Source organism: Canis lupus, chromosome 9 (genome assembly GCF_011100685.1).
Source record: "Canis lupus familiaris isolate Mischka breed German Shepherd chromosome 9, alternate assembly UU_Cfam_GSD_1.0, whole genome shotgun sequence".
NCBI lineage: Eukaryota > Metazoa > Chordata > Mammalia > Carnivora > Canidae > Canis > Canis lupus.
Window position 1 is genome coordinate 20,096,708 of NC_049230.1, and position 22,907 is coordinate 20,119,614.

At 53.0% G+C, this 22,907-nt stretch overlaps 2 protein-coding genes across 8 annotated transcripts; both read right to left on the reverse strand.

The window, feature by feature from the left end:
* Positions 1 to 246: 246 nt before the first annotated feature.
* WNK4 (WNK lysine deficient protein kinase 4) lies at positions 247 to 16,731 on the reverse strand. Of its 7 annotated transcripts, none has more exons than XM_038547233.1 (20): positions 15,995 to 16,663; positions 14,382 to 14,554; positions 12,989 to 13,209; positions 12,469 to 12,626; positions 12,158 to 12,208; positions 11,887 to 11,975; positions 11,581 to 11,797; positions 9,566 to 9,830; positions 9,207 to 9,328; positions 8,920 to 8,978; positions 8,705 to 8,822; positions 8,297 to 8,413; positions 3,398 to 3,535; positions 2,619 to 2,673; positions 1,936 to 2,516; positions 1,796 to 1,856; positions 1,277 to 1,685; positions 992 to 1,191; positions 768 to 823; positions 247 to 622 (listed from the first exon to the last, which is right to left on the reverse strand). In XM_038547233.1, exons 1-20 carry the CDS (start codon positions 16,622 to 16,624, stop codon positions 620 to 622), a joined length of 3,723 nt encoding a protein of 1,240 aa, XP_038403161.1. In that variant the 5' UTR covers positions 16,625 to 16,663; the 3' UTR covers positions 247 to 619. The 7 variants fall into 7 exon arrangements, with proteins under 7 accessions (XP_038403161.1, XP_038403159.1, XP_038403163.1 ...); XM_038547231.1 differs by having other exon boundaries at positions 726 to 823; positions 15,995 to 16,662; XM_038547235.1 differs by lacking the exon at positions 768 to 823 and having other exon boundaries at positions 15,995 to 16,731.
* Positions 16,732 to 17,731: 1,000 nt separating this feature from the next.
* Positions 17,732 to 22,889, reverse strand: VPS25 (vacuolar protein sorting 25 homolog). Its single transcript, XM_038547249.1, has 6 exons — positions 22,738 to 22,889; positions 22,378 to 22,523; positions 21,600 to 21,653; positions 20,808 to 20,896; positions 19,971 to 20,046; positions 17,732 to 18,351 (listed from the first exon to the last, which is right to left on the reverse strand). The coding sequence occupies exons 1-6, from the start codon at positions 22,788 to 22,790 to the stop codon at positions 18,239 to 18,241; spliced, it is 531 nt and encodes a 176-aa protein (XP_038403177.1). The 5' UTR covers positions 22,791 to 22,889; the 3' UTR covers positions 17,732 to 18,238.
* Between the last annotated feature and the right edge of the window lie 18 nt (positions 22,890 to 22,907).

A 22,907-nucleotide genomic window follows, 5' to 3' on the forward strand; every position in this document is an offset into this window, starting at 1 on the left:
TCTTTTAATTTCCACTTGGGCCTGCTTTTGTAGGCCGAAGGTGGAGTCTGGATGAGATCTTAGGTTGGTCAAGTGGATCACTGACTTTGTAGTTTCCTCATGAACTGCTGGCAGAAAGTCAGAAGGCTGGGCAGCTTCTAGCCTTCCTTTCTGTTGTGAGGAGAGTCCCTTCTAAATTTTCCCCTGCCATGCCCCATAAGGCTTTACCCACAGTTCTTAAGGCAAAACAAATTCAGAGTCACAGAATCCTAGTTTCCAGCATTTTTATTGGCTGTTGCTAAGTCTAGTGTGAGTACACCCCATACACTTGGTCAGCTGGGAGTATGCCCTCTAGAAGCATCAGGGCTTGAGTGGGATTGCTTAGTGGTTGACCCTTGCCTGGGGAGGTGGAGGCATGAGGATGGTTGGCTGCAGAACTGATACCTTCTATATATAGTAAATAGTTCCCACATGTTTGGCTCTTTCCTATGGAAGCAGGACTCTCCATGCCCCTTTGAAAGCTTTTTACTCCCTCAGTACTGGGGTCTTCTTGCACAGTTGTGTTGGTCAGCAGATTCTGAGTGTACAAGCTCCATGGTGGGCCCTGGTGTGGGGGAGACGCATGGCTTCTGTTCTGAATTCACTGGAGGGAAAAGAAAAAGCACTGAAGAAACCTTCAGGATGGGAGGAGGGTGAAGCTGCAGTCAGCATTCCATGGGCTTGCCCTCCCTTGGGCCCGCCCTCACCATCCTGCCAACATCCCCGGCGAATGTCACCCCCTTGCTTGCCCGCTGCTCCTGGGAGCCGGTGCTGCTGCCACTCAGGGAGTTCCTTCGCATGATGCCTGGGTGCAGGATGGGGAGGGATAGCACTGAATGAGGGATGGGGCCATGGGGAGAGGGGGGCTAGTCCCCCCCCAAACCAAGGGGCAGACCCCCAGGGCCTGGAAGAAAGCCAGATCAGTAGGGAAGGGGGCCCAGGAAAGATGGGAGCTGGGCCACTGCAGTCTTACCCGGGCCCAGGGGCTCGGAGCGCTGCAGGCTGTTGCGGCGGGAGGTGGGGAAGCTGCCCTTAGAGAGGCGGCGCTGGCGGCTGGACAGCATCGCAGCTGGGGCCACTATCCCCGGTGGGGGCTGCTTCCCAAGCCGGCTGTACAAGTCCTCAATTTCCTTCTTCTGTAGTGTCTGTAGTGCCTCCACCTCTGACAAGTGCCTGAGGATGCACCAGGAGCATGAGTGCTAGCCACACACTTTACTCTCCCAAGTCCACCTCTTTTGTCTTTCCTCCCCAGACTCACTTCTGCCGAAGGCTCTGCAGCTGAGCCCAGAATTCCTCATCCTCCCCACTGCTCTCGGATTCCTCACTGCTCAGACACAGGCTGCTGTAGGAGTAGTTCATCCATACCGGGCTGGGATGACTGTGGGGTGGGGGGCTGCCCCCCACTCGGGGTTCCTTCCCATCGTCCCCTTCCTCCTCAACTCCAGCCCCTAGGCCTTCAGCTGCACGGTCACTCTCAGCCAGAGCCTCCCTGGCCTCTGGCCCACTTCCAGCACTATCCTCTGTGTCTGAGCTCTCTGAGGTCAGCTGAGGGGTTGGAGGCTTCAGGGAACTGGAGAGAGTTGGGAGTGCTGGTTGCAGGGGAAGAGGCTCAGCCGGTTCCTTGGATGAAGTCACTTGGAAACGCCCCACAAGCTGTGGCTTTCCCTCTGTAGAGCAACAGGGAAGGAGTCATGGAAGGAGGGAGAGAAATTAGAGGCAAGATATGAAGTGGACTGAGAATAATGGGAAGGGGAAGGTCAGTGATCAGAGGCCTCACCTTCAGAGATGGGTGCTAGTCTGGCTTCACCCAGGAGCGGCCGAGCAGGATTTGGTGGGGCCTACAAAGTGTGGGTCCATGAGGAGGGGAATGATCCAGAATGGAGCACCCCTCACCATCCCTCTTGGTTTCCTACTCACCTCACTCTCCATCTCAGCTGTTGGAGGTGAAGCCGCAGGGGGAGCGGGCAGGGGCAGGCTAGGTAGGGGACCAGGAGGGGCCACAGGGGACTGGGACAGGAGCCCAGGTGAGGGAGACAGCAGGGACTGGGCCACAGTCATTACAGCCAGCGAGAAGGCACTAGCCAGAGAGAGGAGAGGGGCTGCAGTGGTGGAGGGGAGGGGAGAAGTGGAAGGGCAGGAGAGGAAGGAAGGGGGAGAAAGAGCCGACTGGGAACAACTGGGAGAGGAGGCAGGTGAAGGGAGGATGGAGCTCTGCAGACAATGAGAGGTTGGGACAGGGAACTGGGCAGCACTGGGAGAGAATCCAAGCAGAGAGTTGGGGGAGTGTTGGGGGAGATTTGAAGAGACTTGGGAGAAAGGGGAAGGGCTGGGGTATGGGGAAGAAGTGATGGGGAAGATGGGACTTGGGGAAACAGGGGTTTCAGGGGTTCCAGGGGAAAACAGGTTTCCAGGAGACAAGGGGGTTCCAGGAGAAGATGAGGAGGTAGAGAAGGCTGCCCAGCTCCGCTGCTCCAGGGAAGTGCTGCTCTGGAGCTCTGCTGTTGAGGAAGGAGTGTTGAGCTCCCAGTAGTCATTCCCTACTCCCTTCCCAGGAGCAACCCCAAGGGTTGCAGTGAATAGGGACAGAACTCAGTACATACCACAGGATTGGTCTGGAAGGGGGCTTGAAAGGGCAGGCAATGGTACTGGCTCCTCCTGAGGGACAAAATGGGGCCCACAGTTACAGTGGGGGAGAGCTGAGTCTTTTTTTTTTTTTTTTTTCATTTATTTATGATAGTCACAGGGAGAGAGAGAGAGAGGCAGAGACATAGGCAGAGGGAGAAGCAGGCTCCATGCACCGGGAGCCCGACGTGGGATTCGATCCCGGGTCTCCAGGATCGCGCCCTGGGCCAAAGGCAGGCGCTAAACCGCTGCGCCACCCAGGGATCCCTGAGAGCTGAGTCTTAGGTGGGATCCATGAACCTCTAGGAATCCATAGAGGACTTTCAGGGGACACAAAAGTGTATGTGCTAAAATAATAACAGGTAAAGGGGTATGATGTCTACAATTTAGTCTCAAGTGGTTCAGAAAAAAATGATACAGATAGAGAGGGGAGGGAGGAAGACAGCAACAAAACTAACATGACCAAACACTAACAACTGGCAAATGTGGGCAAAGGGTATCTAGGAGTTCTTAGTACAACTTGCAACTTCCTTCTGTAAGTCTGAAATTCTATCAAAATAATGAGTTAAAAAGAAAAGTATGTGTTGAACACAATTTTCTAGAACAAGGGCCCATGGCTTTCATCAGATTCTTAAATGGGGTAAAGCCATTGTCTTAGGGGTCCCAGAGATGAAGGAGTTAGAGCCAAGGGGAGTGGTGAAGGCAGTGAATCATGACATCTGGAGCAGAGAGGTGGAAGTGACCTGAGGGGTCTGACCTGGGGGCCCAGGGGGTCCTCAGCAGCCTCCACAGGGCCAGTATCTCTCTTCAATAGGGTCTCCACTCGCTGGATAATCTCCCGAATACGGCTCAGGAAGCCAGCTCGCTCCGAGGGCAGAATGAACTCGTTATATACCTGGCAAGGGGTCAGCAGGAAGGGCAGAGAAGGCTCAGTTATCCCCACTCATCCCTCCCTGCTGCACTGATCTTTCAAAGCCAACCCTTTACACCACTGCTCTGCCAACCACCAACCTAAAACAAGTATTCAATAAGTATCTACTGTGTGCCAGAAACCATATGGTGTAAGGAGAAATAAATTTAGAAGACAGGAGCTAACATTCCTAGTATGCATTATAGCTCAGGTGTTTTACATGTCTTATCTCATTTAATGCCAACAATGACTCTCCAGCATCTGTACTAACATTCCCATTTTATTTTTTTAAATATTTATTTATTTATTTATTTTTTCATGATAGACACACACACATGGTGGGGGGGGGGGGGCGGGGGGAGACACAGGAGGAGGGAGAAGCAGGCTCCATGCCAGGAGCCCGACGTGGGACTCGATCCCAGGACTCCAGGATCACGCCCTGGGCCAAAGGCAGGTGCCAAACCGTTGAGCCACCCAGGGATCCCTAACATTCCCATTTTAGAGTTAAGATAACCAATTGCAGGGCTCCCTTGGTGGCTCAGCGTTTTTTTTTTTGTGTGTGTGTTTTGTTTTGTTTTTAAGATTTTATGTATTTATTAATGAGAGACAGAAAGAGAGAAGTGGAGACACAGGCAGAGAAAGAAGCGGGCTCCCTGCCTGTGTCTCTGCCTCTCTCTCCCTCTGTGTGTCTCATGAATAAATAAATAAAATTAAAAAAAAAAAAAAAGATAACCAATTGCTCAAAAAAGAGTGAGTTCAGTCTGCCAAAAATGACAGGGTTTGCACCCAGATTTGTCTAAAGCCAGAGCCTGAGCTCTTTCCACTATTGCATCATATGCTTTTGGACACAACTCCTGCTCTTGCAGGGAGTTGCACTTCTTATGAAGTGTACTATCCAAGTGCTCTCTCTCTCTCTCTCTCTCTCACACACACACACACACACACACACACAGTACAAATAAGACAAAAGACAGTAAATGTATCATTCAATTTCACAAACACTTGAGCACATACTATGTGCCAGGCATTGTTTTAGGTCCAGGTACACTGTTCCAGGTGAGGAATACATAGAAGCATAAAACAAATCCTGGTCCTGAAGAAGCCCAAAATCTAGCCGAAGAGACACATATATACATAATATATTGCAAAGGCATGGTAAGAAAGGCATTCTGATCAAGGTATAGATAAAATACTAAACCAGCTAGAAGAAAGGGAGAGTCGCTTAATGGTACAGTTTCACCAGATTTGCAAAATGAAGAGGTTCTGGAGACCCGTTTCACAACAATGTGAATACACATAACCCTGCTGAACTGCATTTAAAAATGGTTACGGTAAATTTTGTGTTCTGTATTTTTTGCCACAATTTTTTAAAATGCCATTCCAGAGAGAGAGCAGATCATGTCACCCAGGAGGATAAGGGAAGCTGGGATGGCTTCACAGAGCTGAACCTTGAAGGATGAGTAAGAAAGCAACCCTTCTAGGGACACCTAGGTGGCTCAGTGGTTGAGCACCTCCCTTCAGCTCAGGGCGTGATCCTGGGGTCCTGGGATTGAGTCCCACACTGGGCTCCCTGCATGGAGCCTGCATCTCTCTCTGCCTGTGTCTCTGCCTCTCTCTCTGTGTCTCTCATGAATAAATAAATAAAATCTTTAAAAAAAGAAAGAAAGAAAGCAACCCTTCACTGAAGACCTATCATGGGAGAGCAAAAGACCTCAGCAGGTCAAAGAAACAATAAGAATAGGGAAATGCAGGCACCCTGCATGGAGCCTGCTTCTCCCTCTGCCTGTGTCTCTGCCTCTCTCTCTCTCTCTCTCTCTCCTCTCAGTGTATTCTCATGAGTAAATAAAATCTTAAAAAAAAAAAAAAGAATAGGGACATGCATAAATGGCAACAGCTCTATGCATGTGGCAAGAGCCAATTATTCCTGCCATGTGTCTGTACTGAAAACAGTACATGCTGAAAACAGCAATGATGGTGGATAAGATAGCCAGGCCTCTTGAGGTCGGTTCTTCTGTCCCCTTAAGCCCCCTGGTTAATGCTTCCTTAGACCTGTACAGATGGTCACAGATACAGTTCCCTGACGCCCCTCACAGGATTGCTTTCTTGTTTTTCCTCCCTTGTTTCCACATACTTTACATTCTACTAAATAAAACTGACAGCCAACCTGGACTCAGGGCTTCACCTCGGCACCTGCCCTTCTCGGCGGTGCTTGACAGTGGATCCTCTTCGGGCCTCTCTTTGTTCTAAGATAGGGGACTCTGAGCAATCATTTTGTCTCTCATCGGATCATGCCGCGTGGCAACCTATCACGTGTGGGTACTCCTCATATAATTTCATCTCTCCTATATCTACAACTTCTCATAAATTATGTACCTGTGGCCCAGGGTGTGATCCTGGAGACCCGGGATGGAGTCCCGAGGTGGGCTCCCTGCATGGAGTCTGCTTCTCCCTCTGCCTGTGTCTCTGCCTCTCTCTCTCTCTCAATAAATAAATCTTTTTTTTTTTTTTTAAAGAACATCTTTGCAAAATGGGTATGATGATCTGCATTTTGCTGATAAGCAACGGAGGTTCACAGGGGTTAAAAAAGTTGCTCCAGTTCACCAAATTAGTGAGTAACAGTGGAACTCTGAACTCAGATCTTATGTGAAAGCCTACCCTTTCCTCCATTCCATGTTGTCCTTTTGGAGAGAAGAGCTGAGAGAACAGCATGAGTGATAGCTCTGAGGCATGAAAGGACATGGCATATTCACAAAGCGGTGAAGACCAGAGCAGAGCTGGAAGTGCGGGGAATTTCAAAGGCCATGCTCCAGAACTGGGACCTACTCTGTAACCACAGGTAGCCATTAATTGTGTAGGGGCAGAAAGCAAGGGCTGATTCAAGTCTCAGGATAATTCTGCTGCAGAGGAGTGGATGGTGGAATGGTGGGGAGAGAAAACAGGGCAATGGTCAGGGGGAGGGGTCGCTTTGGCTGTGTGGGATCTGAGTGGGCTTGAAACCTAGTAGAGAAGCAAGAGACCCCTGAGCAGATGGAGGCAGAAGTGGAGAGGCACCTGGCCTCTTCAGAGGACCATTCAGAAACTGGTGTGGCTAGAGGAAAGATGATAAGCCCAAGAGCCAAGTGATATTTTGTCTTTGTCCTGGACACAAGGTGAATGACATGATGGAGAAGAAGAAGCTTTAAAGAGGGTTCCTGAAGCCTGATGCTTCTCTCATTCCCCTTTCTCCTTCACCACAGAGGCTGGCATCCCTGCCCACGCCACTGAAACTAGTCTCCCACAAAGACCTTCTTCTGACAAAAGACAGTGTGGTCTTGCCTCAGGCTTCACCCTATGTCACCTCCTTGAAGCTCTCTGCTCATTCAGTTTTCCGTAATATCTTCTGGGGCTGCTCCCACCTCTCAGGCTCCACCTCTGTGTCCTTTGAGGATCTATTCCTCCCCATCCCCAAAATGGGGGTATCCACTCTCAGATCCTCTCTACCTCTGGCTTTGCAAGCTCATCTCTCTTCACCCTCCTTGCTGTGCTGACAACTCCTAGATCTACTTCTGGATCCTAAATCCAGCCCTGCTTGACTGTATCCTGCTCCTAAGGAGGATCTTGCCTGCCCCTCTGTCATTCAGACTCCTCATGACCCCCAAGAAAACGTGCTTTCATTTTCCAACTTCCTCTCTCCTTTAATGATTTTCTCCCACTAGCTTCTCCACACTACCAGTCACCCATGATATCCCCTCTCCTTAACTCCCTATCATTTCAACTCAGCAAGTGTTTACTGACCATCTACTAGATGTATCATATTACATCAATAAATGACTGGGGCAGCCCCGGTGGTGCAGCGGTTTGGTGCCACTTGCAGCCTGGGGTGTGATCCTGGAGACCCAGGATCGAGTCCCATATCGGGCTCCCTGCATGGAGCCTGCTTCTCCCTCTGTCTGTGTCTCTGCCTCTCTCTCTGTGTCTATGAATAAATAAATAAAATCTTTAAATAAAATAAATTCACCTTTAAAAAAAATAAAAAAAATAAATGACTGGATTACAGAGTAACTTATTTTCCTGAAACAACCCTCAGATTAACCCCCTTTCTTCTTTCTTTCTCCAAGACCCATTTTCTCCTTGGACCCCTTGTAGCTTCTTGTACCAATCTACCAACTGGATTCCCTACCCCCAACCCTCTCCCACTTCCCATGGCAGAATGGTCTTCTTAAAATATTCTCACCATGTTACACTCTGTCGAACTCTTAAGACTCTCTATAACCTTGCTTCCTTAATTCTCTTGGAACCCCTAGTTCTAGTGACAATGGTTTCCTCATGAAGCCCCCACCCTAGGCCCCATATTCCAAGTCACTCTCTAGTTCCATGCCTTTGCTTGTGCTGTACTTCCTCTAGATCTACCCTTTCCAGGCTTCACTGCTGTTCTGTCAAGACCTCAAATAAATTCTACCTCTTCTCCCTGCCGTCCCCAGACCACCCCTTACTCACAGGCACAGTATCATGTGTGTAGTGTGCACCTGACCACAGCACTTGTGTATACCCTAGATGAGTCTCAGATTGCTCCAGCTGAGGATCCAAAGCTCACTGAATAAATAAAAATATCTCCTCAAACAAGGACAGAGCTATCTTCAGTGTCATTGTGCTTTAAAAACCCCTGCTGTTGGGTGGGAGGAAGGGGGAGTTCCGCACCAGGGGACATCAGAAGAGAGATTCCTGGCCTGGACCAAAGGACTGTGTCCTCATCTCTGTCCCTCTCACCATGGCAGCTGCAATCTCCTCTGGGCTGTCCCCATCCAGATCAAATCGGAAGGTCACCATCTTGCTATTGTGGGTCTGTAGCTGGCACTCAACCACTCTGTCATTCTGGTCTGAGACCTTCAGAGTCAAAGTCAACAGAGGGGAGGATGTCAAGCCCTCTATCATCGTCATATGTCCCCTCCCCCTGCTCACTCCAACCAATGACAGTGGCCAAATTGGAACTGAAGAGAAGCAAATTCTGTCCCCCCAGGCCTGGTATTAGAAACTAGACTGGCTGCCTCCAGGGGACCAGTCACATACTGCTCTCTTCTCTTTTGGCTGACCTCCCTCACATTCCCCCACCCCCACCCTGACAGTTTCCCTTCTGGTCTTGCAGGTTATTTCCCATCTCCTGTGCCTCTTTCTTACACTAGTGACCCGCAGCCGGGATCTCGGTCTGCGCCGGAGATTTCTCCCTGGGGGTCTCCTCATGCATGCCATCCCTTCTCCCACATCACTAAGGCCTGATGCTGCATCTGAGGCATAGCTGGAAGAGAAAAGGAGATAGGAATGTCAGAGTGGACACGGGGACCCCAGAGTACCATATGTCTCACATGAGCACCCCAACTCCTACCAGAACCTACCTGTCTCCCGGGGAAAAGTCGCTGCCAGGGCCAGAACGTGGGATGGAGAGGGCAAAAGCCTGAAATAGGAAATGGGTTCATGAGGTCAGAGGACTATAATCCTCAGAATCCAGGGAGATTCAATGTCAAGGATGCTGGGGTACTAGGCAGAGGGAATTAAGGAAGATGAGGACAGAGTGGTGGATTTCCAGGGATGTGGGTCCAGGTCATGGGGTTGGGTTTCACAAGGAGAAAGAAAGGTCATAGGCTTGGAATGGCTGGGAGCCCCCCCATATGACCCCTCTCACCGAGGGCAGGCAGAGATGGGACTCAGCGGGGCTGGATGGCACCCCCCCAGGGGGCTGAAAGGCAGGGTCTGAGGCATCCAGGAAGCCGGAGGAGCTGAGGTAGCCATCAGTCTCGCAATCCGCTGGTGGGGGAGGGAGGGGATCAAAAAAGGGGAAGTAAAGGGGAATGTTGGCAAAGAAGGGGGGCTGCCTGAGCAAGGAGGGGCCTGGACCTGGGGAAGTTTTCCCAGAAGGAGCTTCATGGCTAGATGTGGAAGGCAGGGTAAATGATGGTGCTGCTGGATTGAACTTCTGCATGGGGGGCCAAGGGTTCTAGGACCTAGGTCACATCCCAAATTCCACAGTCAGGGGTGACTTACAGGTGGTAGATGAGTAGCTGGCATGGCGGAAGAGGAAAGGCTGGTGCTGGTCTGCCTCTGGCTCCTCAGGCTCATGGGGGAAGACACTGGGGGGACCAGGAGTCATGGGGACAGTTGCTGCTTGAGGTCCTGGTGCAGGGGGTAGGGCCTCCAACTCCCTAGCTTTGCGCAGCTTCTCACGCTTTCGCTGGATAGCAGCAACTCGTTCACGTACTGCACGGGCCACTGGCTGGTAATCAGCTTCACAGACTAAACCCAGGGCCACCTGGAGTTGAGAGGGTGAGAAACACAGTTTGAAGTCGAGGATCCCACTCGAAGACACATCAGGAGACCTTCTTGGAGCCTCCAGGATATTTCTCCAGGAGAAAGGGCAGTGACATTTATTGATTAGGCACTGTGCCCATTAATTGGCAACTCATTACCATCATTAAATCCTCTCAATAACTTTCTGAGGTAGGTCTTAGCTCCATTTTAGACATAAGTAAAAGCTGTGACTAGTTCATGGTTATCTAGTAGGTCAACTGCTCTCACAGGGAAAGGGGGAACATTTGGCAGTATCTGGGGACATTTGCAGTTGTCACAACTCAGTGCTACTAGCATCTAGTGAGTAGAAGCCAGGGGTTCTTCTCAACACCCCCAAAATACACAGGATCATCCCTCAAATAAAGATGTCAATAGTATCATCATCAAGGATCCCTGTACGTAATGGGTCAAGATCTGACCTCAGGTCAGGTTTGAGCTGTGCTATGGAGACCTGCTCTTATGCCACATTTCTTTTTTTTTTTTTTTTTAATTTTTATTTATTTATGATAGTCAGAGAGAGAGAGAGAGAGAGGCAGAGACATAGGCAGAGGGAGAAGCAGGCTCCATGCACCGGGAGCCTGACGTGGGATTTGATCCTGGGTCTCCAGGATCGCGCCCCGGGCCAAAGGCAGGCGCCAAACCGCTGCGCCACCCAGGGATCCCTCTTATGCCACATTTCAAACATATTCTCATGTTCTTGACCCAGACCTACCATAAATGATCCCCACCCTCTCAACTGCCATTTTTCTATCAGGAATCTCATACTCTCTTCCCCTCTTCACCACTTCCTGCACCAAGTCTGCATCTTCTACCTCCCATGTATGCCTCTGCTGGTCCAGCAGCTATTGTTCATTATCTTCTTATTCATCTCAAGGACAAGCTTCCCTGTGCATGTAAGGGAGGTGGGGTGGGGTGATCTGACTTAAAATCTGAATAGCCTGAGTTTAAATCTAGCTCTGCCACTTACTTGCTCAGGACCTCAGACAAAATATTCAACCTCTTTGAGCCTTCCATCTCCTCATCAATACAACAGGGTAAAATCACTCCATGCAGGATTGGTAATAACAGCCAAATGCATATGTGAAAGTGCTCTAAGCCATGTACAAATATGGGGTTATTAATGAGCTCCCACCATGTGCCAAGCTCTTTTCTATCAGAGATAGAAAAATCAATAGAACACAGTCTCTGCCCTCAAGGAATTTATAGTCTAGTAGAGGAGAAAGACAGAAATGTCTCCTGGTATATAAAACAAGCCCAAAGGTGGTGGGTCCTATAATGGAGAACCCGTTGAAATTGAAAAGTATTTAATTTTGACTTTAGAGGGGACAGGTTTCCTGAAATTCATGGTTCTGAGCATGGAGGCAGACGGAGTGGGGGTGGGCGGAAACAAGGTAGGTGGAGGGTGAAAACGAGAAAAATAAACAGATAAATTGGAGAGAAGAGCATGCCAGGAAAATCAGATCATTAGGAAGTAGAGCATGGGAGGCTGGAAAACCCAGGGCTTGCTCTGGAAAAGGAAATCGTCAGAGTTCGCACACAAGGTGTGCGTGTGGGTATGTTAAGGCGGGAGGGGCACTCAAAGATACTCAGAGAGGGGTGAGTTGGGTGCCTCTCCCACCACCGCGGGGCCCCATCGGGTCCCCTCCAGTCGGCGCCCACGGCCCCCGCCCCCGCACAACCCCAGCCGCAGAGCAAGTCTGTCCTCTGCTCACCATCTCCTGCGCCACCTCCTCTGCCGCGTCCCGGCCCAGTTGGAACAGGAACTCTATGGCCTGGTTGTCCCGCGGGCGCCCCCCGCGCCGCGCGTCCTCCATGCGCAGCCAGAGCTTCAGGCCTGGCTTCTCACCGTCGTCCTCCTCCGCCAGCTCCACGTGCACGCCGCGCTCCTCGCGGAAGAAGGCGTGAGCCAGCAGGTCCTGGATGGTGAATCTGAGCGCGGTGCCGGTGAGCCGAGCCTTGCCGCCGCCGTCCCCTCCATTCCCCTCTCCCCGACACACACACCCTGCTCTTAATCCTACCTCTCGTTCTTATCCGTGCGGATGCAGCCTTCAATGATCTCCTTCACCTCCGGCATCTTCACCTTGTAGAAGCTGTTTGGCTTTGTGCCCTGGAGGAAAGGAGTTGCATCAAGCCTGGGGGGCTGTGCACCCCAGCTCTCTGCTCGCCCCCTACCCCGCCCGAGGCAGCAGGGCGTGCAATAGCAAATGCACTGCGACAGCTACTAGACGGTTTAATTTCAAATCGCCGTCCCCCCACCCCCCACCCCCCGCCGCGTATCGACAGTATGACCTTGAACATGTCTTCCTGCATGCCAGTTTTTGTAAAGTGCGGGGCATTACCCTGCGAGTCAAAGACCAGATGTGAAATCATTTGTAAACTCCGGGGAGCGCTACATACATCATTATTCTAAACCGCTAGTACTGGGGCAGGGGCTCGGAGGGGGCGGGTAGGGGGGGGCGTGTGTGCACCCAATATCCTTCAGGGTTTACTAGAGCATCTTTGTGGCTTGCTTTAAGGGAAACTGCATGGTCCGCGAGCTGGTTGGGGCAGGAGAGTGAGAGGTGACCTGGAATACTCTTTCCTCCCCACCCCCCTCTCACCGAAGTGACCTTGCGGTAGATTTGCGCGGCATTCTGGCACTCTGAGTAAGGGTACTCCGAGGTCGCCATCTCCAGCATGCACATGCCGAACGCGTACACGTCCACGGCCTCATCGTACTTTTCCTCGTACATCTCAGGAGCCATGAACTCAGGGGTCCCTGTAGGAGCCACAGCAGGCAGGCATCAAGCTACAGAAGCCTCCTCGGGCTTCGTCCCTCTTCCTGGGCACCGCTGCCTAGTCAGGGGGTGGGGGGCAGGGGCAACCCTGAGCATTCTGGAGTGCTAGCGACAGACCCTTCCCCACTGCGTGTGTTGGGGGAGGGGGGAGCGGGCAGTAAGGGGGAGAGAAGATGCTATAGGCCTCCCCAAGTCCCCTGCTCTTCTAACTCCGTGCAACTCAAAGGACACCTGCTGGGAAGGGGAGTTGCCAGGCTCTCTTCTGACGCGGGGGAGGTGTGAATAGCAAGGACCTCCTGGAGGGGGGAGGTGTGAATAGCAAGGACCTCCTGGAGAGACGCACCGATCACGCTCTTGGCAAAGGAGGCCCGCTTGAGCGTGGCCAGGCCCAGGTCCCCAATCTTGACCGAACCGGAAGGGCCCGTAATAAAGACGTTGTCGCACTTGAGATCCCTGTGCAGAATGGGGGGTACCCGGGAGTGTAGGAAATGAAGACCCCGGAGGATCTGGCGGCTCCAGCGCTGAAGGACTCGTGGCTTCATCTCGCGGAACCGCCTCAGGTATCTGGAGGAAAGGCACATAGCCAGGGTTGCGGCGGGGACACGGAGGCGGGGGAGGGGACCCTCGCTGGGAAGTTCCCCTAGTCCCCCTGGCACCGCCTCCTACGCATCTTCTGCCAGCATTCTTCTAGCTGGCTTGCCTGTCGGGCTCCAGGGAGAAACTGAGTCGGGGGTGTGCTAGGTAGAAGTGAGATTAGGAAACGGGTTGGGCGGGAAACTTGCAGATAGGGCCGTTCCTGGGGGCTGTGGGAGCAAGGAAAGGGATGACTAATTGCTCTGGGCGTGGGGGGAGGGCTTCAGAGAGGAAATAACTTTTATGTTGCATCTTGAAGGATGAGTAGGGGTTCAAGGGTGAAAAGGGGAAGGGATGGAGACTTTCCAGGCGGCAGGGACACTGTGCTCAAAGGCACGGAGACAGCAGCAGGGCAGGGTGGGAGGAGGTACAGGGAATTCCGCCTGTGTGGAGTCCAAGTTCAAGATGAGGCTAAATCCTAAGAAGAGTGGACTTTAACCTGAGGGAGGTGGGAAACCTTGAAGGGGTTTTAAGGAACAGAGAGGGCAGCCCCGGTAGCGCAGTGGTTTAGCGCCGCATGCAGCCCAGGGTGTGATCCTGGAGACCCGGGATCAAGTTCCACGTCAGGCTCCCTGCATGGAGCCTGCTTCTCCCTCTCCCTGTGTCTCTGCCTCTCTCTATCTCTCTCTGTGTGTGTCTCAAATAAATAAATAAAATCTTAAAAAAAAAAAAAAAAAAAAAAAAAGGAACAGAGAGATTCCCCCGACTGCAGGAAGATAGGATAGGTTGGAAAGGTGAGGGCAGAGTGGGAAAAGGCCCATTAGGGGGCTGCTGCAGGGTTTTAGACCAATGAGATGGCAGTGGATGGAACAGGGAAAGCAGAGTGGGGAATTATAAGGAAACCTTGGAGAGAAATTGATAGGGATAGGTGGATGCACAGAGTGGAGATAAAAAAGGCATCTGGGGAGATGCCTGAGTTTTGGCTGGGTGGACACTGTCACTCAAGAAGGCAGAGACGCAGTAGGGGTGGATGAGAAGTAGCAAGCCTGGTTTGGGACCTAAATCTAGAGTTTGAGGAGCCTGGGAGAAGTTCCAGAAACAGTGGGGACCTCCCACTACCAGCTCTCCCACCAACCAACACTACCACCAGGCACAGAGCTCACGTCTTGAGGGTGCCGGAGGTCATGAGTTCGGTGACCAGCACAATGCAAACCTGGCCCCTCAGCACTGACTTCCACGAGTCGTAGAAGCGGACGATGTTGGGGTGCTGCAGCCCCTTGAGCATCTCCACTTCCTCAGAGAATCGCTGCCGCTCGGTTCGAGACAGTTTCCGAGTCTGTGGGGTAGGGGATGGGGGTCAAGGTCATGTCGGGTCCAGGACCCCATAGAGAGGAGGAAGGGGCACATGGAGGGAGCAGCTGGGTGAGAGGTAAGGGTTGGAGCCCACAGACCAGGTTAGGTCATCACTTGCCCAAGGGGCTGTATGCCCCTAATTCCTGATCCGCCCCCTCAGGCTGCTGCAGGGACACGCCCATCCTGGGCCTGGGGCCACCCCTGGACCCCCTGCTGGACACAAGGGCCTTTATGCAGCCCCGTCCAGGAGCCCTGAGCTCAATAGCGCCTTTGTAGCCTCCTGGGCCAGCCGTGGGGCGGGAGGGGACGCCCCGGGGCTGGCAATGGGCAGGCAGCAGGCAGGCAGCAGGCTGACAGCAGGCAGAGAATTGGGGCCTTCAAGGGGGTTGGCCCCAGAAACCGAGAACTGCTAGATCCAGACAGGAGGCAGGAGGGCTGCAAAGGGAGTTACAGAGAAAGAGAACGATCCAGGACCAGGCACCAGGAGACTGCCCCCTGCCCCTTGGCTGTCCTGCCCCCCCCACCTCCCCCCAACCCCCCTCATTTGGCTGCCTCTCCTTGCCTGGCCTAGAGCCTGGGGCGCGGCACTGGCAGGCGCAAGGGGAGAGCCCAGTGCCAGAGCTGGAGGGGAGGACCCTTACCCAGGCTCTGCTCCCCGGTTTGAATCCAAAGCTGCTGGCCCAGACTTAACTGGGTTCTTCCCTCCGTGAGAGGAAGGTCCTTCCCACCAACATCCTCCTAAAACCCACTGGGTTCAGTGCTTTTGGGTCTGGGAAGGGAGAGCCCAAGTACACAGTGAGATGAGGAGCAGGACTGGACTCAGACCAGGGCTGGAGCTCTCTATCTCGCCCGCCTCCAGTTGTGTGGAAGTCTGTCTATAAGTCTGATGCTCCAGAAGGGGCCTGGGTGGGCCCCATCCTGCCACCACCACTCTAAATCTGCTGGAAATGGAGAGGATCCTGCCGCAACTCCTGGCCTCCATCATCCCAGCCTCTTACTCTTCAGAGATCTGGGGTGAAGGAGGAGGATGACCAGGGACACACCGAGGGTCTCAGGACTAAGAGGAAAGGGAAAGGAAGAGACAATAGGAGGAGATTGGTGAGGCCAGTCACACCTTAGATCTGAACTGGCTCCCTATCTGATTTTGCATTCTATCTTCCACCTCTCAGGGTTGAGTATAGAGACTTTAAAGTTAGAATGTCCAAAACCCATAGGGGAGCCACCCTCTGTCTCAGTTTATCCTTCTGCAGCCCAGAATCAGCCAGATCCATAGATCATCAGACCAAGGGGGTGCAGGCAGGAGTGTTCGGACATTTGACTGAAAAGACAGATCTCTCCCTTGCTGCTGTCCCCTAGGTTTCTCATCCCAAAACCTCTAAAGGGTCCCATCCCAAGATGCCACAGAGGGGGCGCCCAGCCACACCTGCAGCTCACACCAGGCCACCTCCACCGTGGTGTCAGTGTCCAGCCCTCGATACACCGTCTTGAACGAGCCACGTCCAATCTCGATGTCAAACTTGAGGTATCGGCCATCCGGGGATGTTGCCACTGCCTGGGTCTCCGTGTCCTCCTTTTCCTCCTGCTCCCGCTGCCGCTCCCGAGCCGCAGCTTCGGGGGCAGTCTGCGGATCCCGGCCCCCGGGGCCCCCTGTGGAGCCCGGGAGCTCTGGACGCGTGGAGTCTGCAGCCTTCACCGGGGCTCCCCCAGTCCACGTGCCCTCGGGGGGCTCTGGACGGCTAGGCGGTGGGCTCCTCGCGGGGCCGGCACCAGCGGAGTCCGGAGGATCAGGGGGCTCCGGAACGGGTGAAGCTGGCTGGGACCACAAGCTCAGCAGTCCCAAGTCGACGGAGCTTCGGCGGCTGAGACGGGAAGAGCGCGGCCGGGGCTCAGCCTTCCCGGAGAAGCGGCGCGCCCGGCGAGGAGGGGGCCCGAGGCGGGGCGGACCGGCGGCGGCGGCGGCGGCGGCGGCGAGAGGCGGCGGGGGCCGCAGGCCCAGGTCGGCCTCCGCCTGGGACATGGGGACTGCAGTCTCGGAGGTCGGGGGTGCCAGCATGAGGAAGGGCCGGCGCCGCAAGGCAGCAAGCCGGGCTGCTGGAGAGGAGGCGGCCTGACAGGCAAGGATTGGCTGGGTGCGCAGCGCTCCGGCTGAGCTCCTGGGGCCCCAGTCCCCGGCTCGCCTAACCCCCGGCCCCGCCCCCGGCCCCGCCCCCGGCCTCACCCCCCAGGGCCGCCCCCTCGGAGCGGCCAGCGGCGGAGCAGCCCCTCACCTCAGCAGCCCCGCCCCCGGCCGCAGGCCCTCCTCTCCCTCGCCTCCGGGCGCACCCGCCTGCGGGATCATTCCGAGGTGGACCGGGTGCTAGACGGCAGCGTGCCCTCCCGCAACAAGAGTGCGCAAACCTGTTTGGGGGCGGGTGGTGGAGGCTTAATGCTGGGGCTGGGAGAGGAAACATGACCAATGCTCTCGGGCTCTAGAAAGGGGGGTGGTTAAGGGAAGGTTACCACCCGCCTGCACTCCCCAGATAAGGTAGCCCCAGGCCGACAATACAGAGGTCAGTGGAAAGGTCTGGTTTTCTCCCAAGCCGCTGTCCCTCTGAACTGCACAGGGATGGGTGTGTGCACCCCAGGGAAAGCCCCTCCCCCAAGCCAAGGACCCGGTCACCCATCCCCTCCACCTCCCTACCTTGGCCGCAGCCTGGCCCTGGCCACAGTAGCTGTTTTTGCTATGTGGGCTCTCCTTCCTCCTCCTTCTGTTTGCCAAAGTTCCCAATAAACCAAAGTCCATATCCGGTTTACACCCCTTCAGCTCCCCTTGGCCTCAACTACCCCACCCAGACCAGAGGGATGGAGGGAGGGGCTTCAGAGTGGTTCAGGACTTTCATGGGGGAGACCGTGAGGAAATGAGAAGCCATTAAGTCACTCTAATTCAGAGAAAGAAAGCAGTTTGTCCCCAAGCTGTGTTCCATCAGCACTCCCCCACACAGCCCACCCAGCAGATGTAAAACCACAGGCTCACTGGAGCCTGCCAGCACTGGAGGACCTTTTCATCTACAAAGGCCGTAGGCCTCTCCTCTTTCCTAGGCTGGGATTCATTCAAGGGGCAATGCTTCACAGCCCTCCTCATGACCATTCCAGTAGTAACTTCCAACGTCAGGCAGACAAGTGGGGTTGAGCTTTTTAATATCATAAATCAGTGTCCAGCCCAGCCTCAACGCCAGGCCCCTTCCTGGGCCTCCTATTTTCATATTGCCTGGAAGGCTGCCTGCAGCCAGGGCTTCTCTCACCCCTTAGGAAGGATCCAGCACCAGCCTGAGAGGTGAGGCAATAGCAGCTAAAGGGGTGGGAAAGGGGAGAGACAAAAGCTTGTGCAGGCGCGTGTATGTACTTACGTATGTGAACACATGTGAAGTTAAAGGTTTACAGACCCTGGCTCAGGGACAGTCTAGGATGGTAGAGGAGGCAGGGCAAGGAGAAGCACATCTTTTCTCCCTGGTACCTCAGCCTCACCTTTCCCCAAGGACAGACATACAGGGTAGTGGGAAACCCATCCCTGGACTGGAGCCCTTTTGAGTCTGGTGGAGTCACAGATCCAGTCTGTAGGGTCACTGGGTCTGTCTCCTTTTGAAAGCCCTGGAAAGGTGGGAGGTAAGAAGTAAGAGACAGGTCTCTGCTAGAAGAACTTGACGCCTCGGCCATCGCTGACAGTGATGATCTCAGCCTTGTGCTCCTGCTGTAGGGCCTGCAGAGCCCGAAGTAGGGTTGCTTCATCCAGCCCATGGAACTCTGGATAGGGAGAGACAGGTAGTCAGGGACACTCAGCTCCTGGGGACTCAAGGCCCTTGAGAACAGTCCAGATGGAAGCTGAGACCTTGAGGCCAGGGTAGACACATGCCATCTATGCTGGCGCAGCTGCCACCAACCCCTCCTGGGTAATCCTTAGGAGTAAGGGGTGAAAGAAAGCCTGAGTCAGCATGAAATGAGAGTTCATGCTTATTTTCCCCTTCCGGGTTCTTTGGTCAGACTCAACCCTCATGTGTACCCCCCAACCCCACACCATTAGTGTCTGATGTACAAGAGTGACACCACCCACGTGTGGGCCACAAAGTAGGGGGACTTCCTGGTGAGGCCTAGGAAGGTCAAGGTCCTTGTCACTGGATGACCCTCATTGCATACCTATACCCATCAAGAGCACCTATTGTAACATAAAGTATAGCCACCTCTGACCAAAGACTGTTAGGGTCCAGCACAGATATCTGCCCTTTCCTAGTGAAAAGGAACAAGGCTGGGAGCCAAGGGCCAGCTGAGTATCTGGAGATATGGCAAGATACTGCAGGGAGAGGTGAGAAGCAGGTGGCAAGCCCTAACAGGCTTGTACACCTCACCCCCTACGGGGGCCTGCCTCTTTAGTCAGGGAGCTTGCTTTCTGAGGAAGCCTCCAGCTTTGCCCAGCGTGAGTGGTGGGCTGGGCAAGGCTGCAGTGCTGAAGTCATGGGGTGATGGTGGGAGTAGCAAGCAGCGGCCTGCAGGGCGGGGGGTGGGGGGGTGGGGGAACAGCCAAGAGCTGTAAACTCTGTTAGGGCAGCCAGGGCCTGGCAGAAAGGGGAGGTGCCTTTTGTTCCCCAGCTGAGATTGGAACTTTTGGTGATCCTGCGGATCAGAATATGAAGTCAGAGATAAAAAAGCTAAGATTATATTTACACTATGTAAAAATCAAACAGTATAAAAATCCTGGCCTGGCCAGAAACCAAAGTATTTAAAAGGCCTGGGGGTGGGGATGGGGGTGTTGGCCCAATCCTTTCAGCTGACGCCCACAAATCTTGAGCCCTCTATAAGTATACAGGGTGAAAGAAAGCCTGTGTCAGCAAGGAATGAGATTTTAGGCTTAATCTCCTTCTCTGGTTCCTCATTCAGCATCTACACCATAATTCTTGATTTTTCATGGGTCACAGATGCTCTTAAAAATCTTTTAATATTGGGATCCCTGGGTGGCGCAGCGGTTTAGCGCCTGCCTTTGGCCCAGGGCGCGATCCTGGAGACCCAGGATCGAATCCCACATCGGGCTCCCGGTGCATGGAGCCTGCTCCTCCCTCTGCCTGTGTCTCTGCCTCTCTCTCTCTCTCTCTCTCTGTGTGACTATCATAAATAAATAAAAATTAAAAAAAAAAAATCTTTTAATATGGACTCTATCCCTAGGAAAATGTACATATCCCCACACACAAAATATGGGGGTATTCTTGCATGTAAATACAGGTGGTTTACAGAAACCTTGCATATGGGTTAAGAGCCCTTGTGTCATGTAGTATTTGGAATTCAGAGGCAGAGATGGGAAGTCTGAATGCCAATTAAACAAGGACTGGAGAGGATTCAGATGACAAAACTGGGGGGAAAGGGAAAAGCATTACCCTCATCCTCTGTGTCTTCGCCATTGGTCAGTTCATACAGGGTGAACACGGAGTTGTTCTGGCCACTCCTAGAAACCTATGGACACAGAAATCAGGGATTGAATAAGGACCAGGTATCTCCTGGGAGAAGTTGAGCTCACCAGCTCCACCTACCTGACCCAGGAATGGTACCTATTCCCAAACCAGGGCTCACTGTCACCTCAGCAGGAGTGGCCTAAAAACCACAAGCCATACAGGTACTATATTTATATGTGTACACACACATACGGAACCACTAAACCACAGGCCTTCACATGTCTGAGGAGTGACCTCTCATTCTGTTTTCCTGTTCAGGAATAGGTGGCATGTATTTGTTATATTTGGGTTGTTGATGCTTCTTCCCCTCTTCTCTCCCTTGGGAGTTTAGGGCTGGTGGTAGCTAGGAATGTGGGGGAAAGAGTTTGTCCCCACACCCACTCTGGTTCAGAATGTCACATTCATATTGTGGACAGCCCCAAAGGGTGCAGATGGGGAGGGCCCCAGCCTTTTTTTTTTTTTTTTTTCTTCCTTTCCTCATTTATCTTCTGTGGCCAGAGACTCCAGCCAACAATAGTACTCCTGGTTCCCAGCACTGCAATCTCCAAACATGGCCTCATATAGCCTCTGGCCTCCCACAGTCAAAGGTAGGGAAATTCTATACAGCCAGGGAACTGAGTCACTGAGGCTTGCCTGGAAGGCCTATACTTCTTCCTTCTGCCCCTTCCCACTTTGCTCTGTCTGGACCTAGGAATGCTGGGTGTCTGCTGAACACAGATATGATTCCCCTTTGCCATGGTCACTGCGGCAGAATAGTCTCACCCACTGATAGATGAGTTTCCCCCATTCTTCTGGCCTTCGCCACATGATCAGGAAGCTAGACTTGTTCTTATCCAACCACTCCAGGTTCCCTGCAAAACAGATACTTATGAAAACATCTTATGCTAAGAAGGGACAGAAGGCAAAACCAAGGTAGAACAGAGTGGAAGAGACTCAGCTTTCAGGAAGTGCAATTCAAGATCTGTTTTATTACTATCTGCAAGGCACCGTTTCTCCTTCTACCTCTCTCCAGGTCTCAGAACACAGATGGAGAGATTTCAGTGTTGAATACCAATAAGGGGCAACCCCAGGTGGCTCAGCAGTTTAGCGCCTGCCTTCGGTGCAGGGTGTGATCCTGGAGACCTGGGATCGAGTCCCATGTCAGGCTCCCTGCATGGAGCCTGCTTCTCCCTCTGCCTGTGTCTGTGCCTTTCTCTCTCTCATGAAAAAATAAATAAAACCTTAAAAAAAAAAAAAAAAAAAAACCGATAGGGAGAAAGGACCCAGGGAATTGGACTATTTACTGTACAGAACAGTATAGGCTCCAAGTCAGGGGAGAGAAAAAAGGTGTTAAAAGCAAAGACTTATAGAGCACCTGGCTGGCATAGGTGGTGGAGTGGGTAATTACTGATCTCAAGGTTGTGGGTTCCAGCCCCACAGTGGGTATGCAGATTACTTAAAAATGAAATCTTAAACAAAACAAAACAAACAAAAAACCCAAACATTTATGCCAATCTGCCCTCCAGAAAGCCCAAGTAGGAGGAAAAATAAGGAAATCTGAGGACCTGAACCCACCTTTCTTCCTCAGTTCCTCTAATACAACCTGGATTGATTCCACAGGGAGCTTCCCTGGTTTAAAGTTAAGGGAAGGGCATTGATGGAATGATTTGGGTGGGATAAAAATTCTCAGGGCCACTGTCATGTTGAGAGCTACCTGTCCCCTTCTTCTCCCTCCCACACATATATGTGCAATTCCCCAACAGTCTATACATTGGCATTTCATGGATTTTGGCGGGGAGAGGAAGGTAAAGAGAAACTAGTCCAATTAAAGGGAAGAGCTTAAGAAATGAATGGTACTACCATCTGTCACCCTCTGCCCTCTCTCCTTCCTTCAGATTTTCTCCACAGATATTTTAGGTATGAATCAGGCAGCAAAAACAAATGACCTTTACTTCCTGGGAGAAAGAGAGTAGGTGGAGAAAATTACTAAAGGGAGTTCCAGAGTTTGAGCTTCACTCAGAAAAGGACCGGAGATACAGAGTCAAAAGGATTTGGGTTGAAAAGCCTGGGATTTGGCGGTTTCCGGGCAGAGATTCTAAGACCCGAATGACACCTGGGTCCTCCTCACTGCCTAAGGCAAGAGGGTTTGAGGCTGCATTTGCGTTGGGGGTTGGGTATAAAATGGAAGTCAGCTAACACATACTGGCTCTTTCCCAAGGCCAGTTTGGGTGAGAACCTGCCTACGGTGGGTGACGGGGCTGGGGGGTAGGGGTGGGGGTGTGTGAAGTCTGGGCATGTGGGAAAGCGTGGAAGTGCATGTGTGTGGGCTGTGGAAGAGCCTGAGGGAGGATACGCTGTAGCTTCACGTTGTTGAAGAGCGGGCTCTCCTGAGCTTCCATCACCGTCATGCTGGACTGTTTGTGCAGGCGGCAGAAGGACAGGACCAGCGAGCACCAGGCGGCCAGCTGCTTCTGCCGGGTGTCCACGTTCGGCTGCAACCTGCCGGGTGAAGGGGGTGGGGCGCAGAATTAGAGGGCGTGAGAGAGCGAGAGGCAGCGCTTGCCGGAGGCGCGTCTGGGGAACAAAGTGGGGGACTGAGGGTGGTGGCCACCGGGTCCTTTCTCCCCCTCCCCATTTGAGGCATCAGGGCTGAGCCCGGGGTCCGGGGCAGGGGAGGGAGACACAGCGGGGCTTCTCGGGGTCTGAGCCTCACGTAAAGAAGGGCGGGAAGCGATACTGCCACGGCCACTCGAAACTCATCGCCATTGTAGTAGCCCAGGAAACTCGGAACCTCCGGGCAAAGGACTTCCGGCCTCCGCTTCTGCACGTCCGGGCAAAAAGCACAGCAGAAAGGTTCCGGATGCCTCCTCGGAGAGGGGAGGC

Excerpts from the sequence above, each read along its gene's own strand:
- VPS25 (XM_038547249.1), bottom strand. The coding sequence starts at position 22,790 with ATGGCGATGAGTTTCGAGTGGCCGTGGCAGTATCGCTTCCCGCCCTTC. Across the intron at positions 22,524-22,737 it reads CGCTTCCCGCCCTTCTTTAC|GTTGCAGCCGAACGTGGACA; the intron begins GTGAGGCTCAGA and ends TTCACCCGGCAG. Across the intron at positions 21,654-22,377 it reads CAACAACGTGAAGCTACAGC|GGAAGCTCCCTGTGGAATCA; the intron begins GTATCCTCCCTC and ends ACTTTAAACCAG.
- WNK4 (XM_038547235.1), bottom strand. The coding sequence starts at position 16,624 with ATGCTGGCACCCCCGACCTCCGAGACTGCAGTCCCCATGTCCCAGGCG. Across the intron at positions 9,831-11,580 it reads AGGAGGTGGCGCAGGAGATG|GTGGCCCTGGGTTTAGTCTG; the intron begins GTGAGCAGAGGA and ends TCTCAACTCCAG. Across the intron at positions 3,536-8,296 it reads AGGAGATTGCAGCTGCCATG|GTATATAACGAGTTCATTCT; the intron begins GTGAGAGGGACA and ends ACCCCTTGCCAG.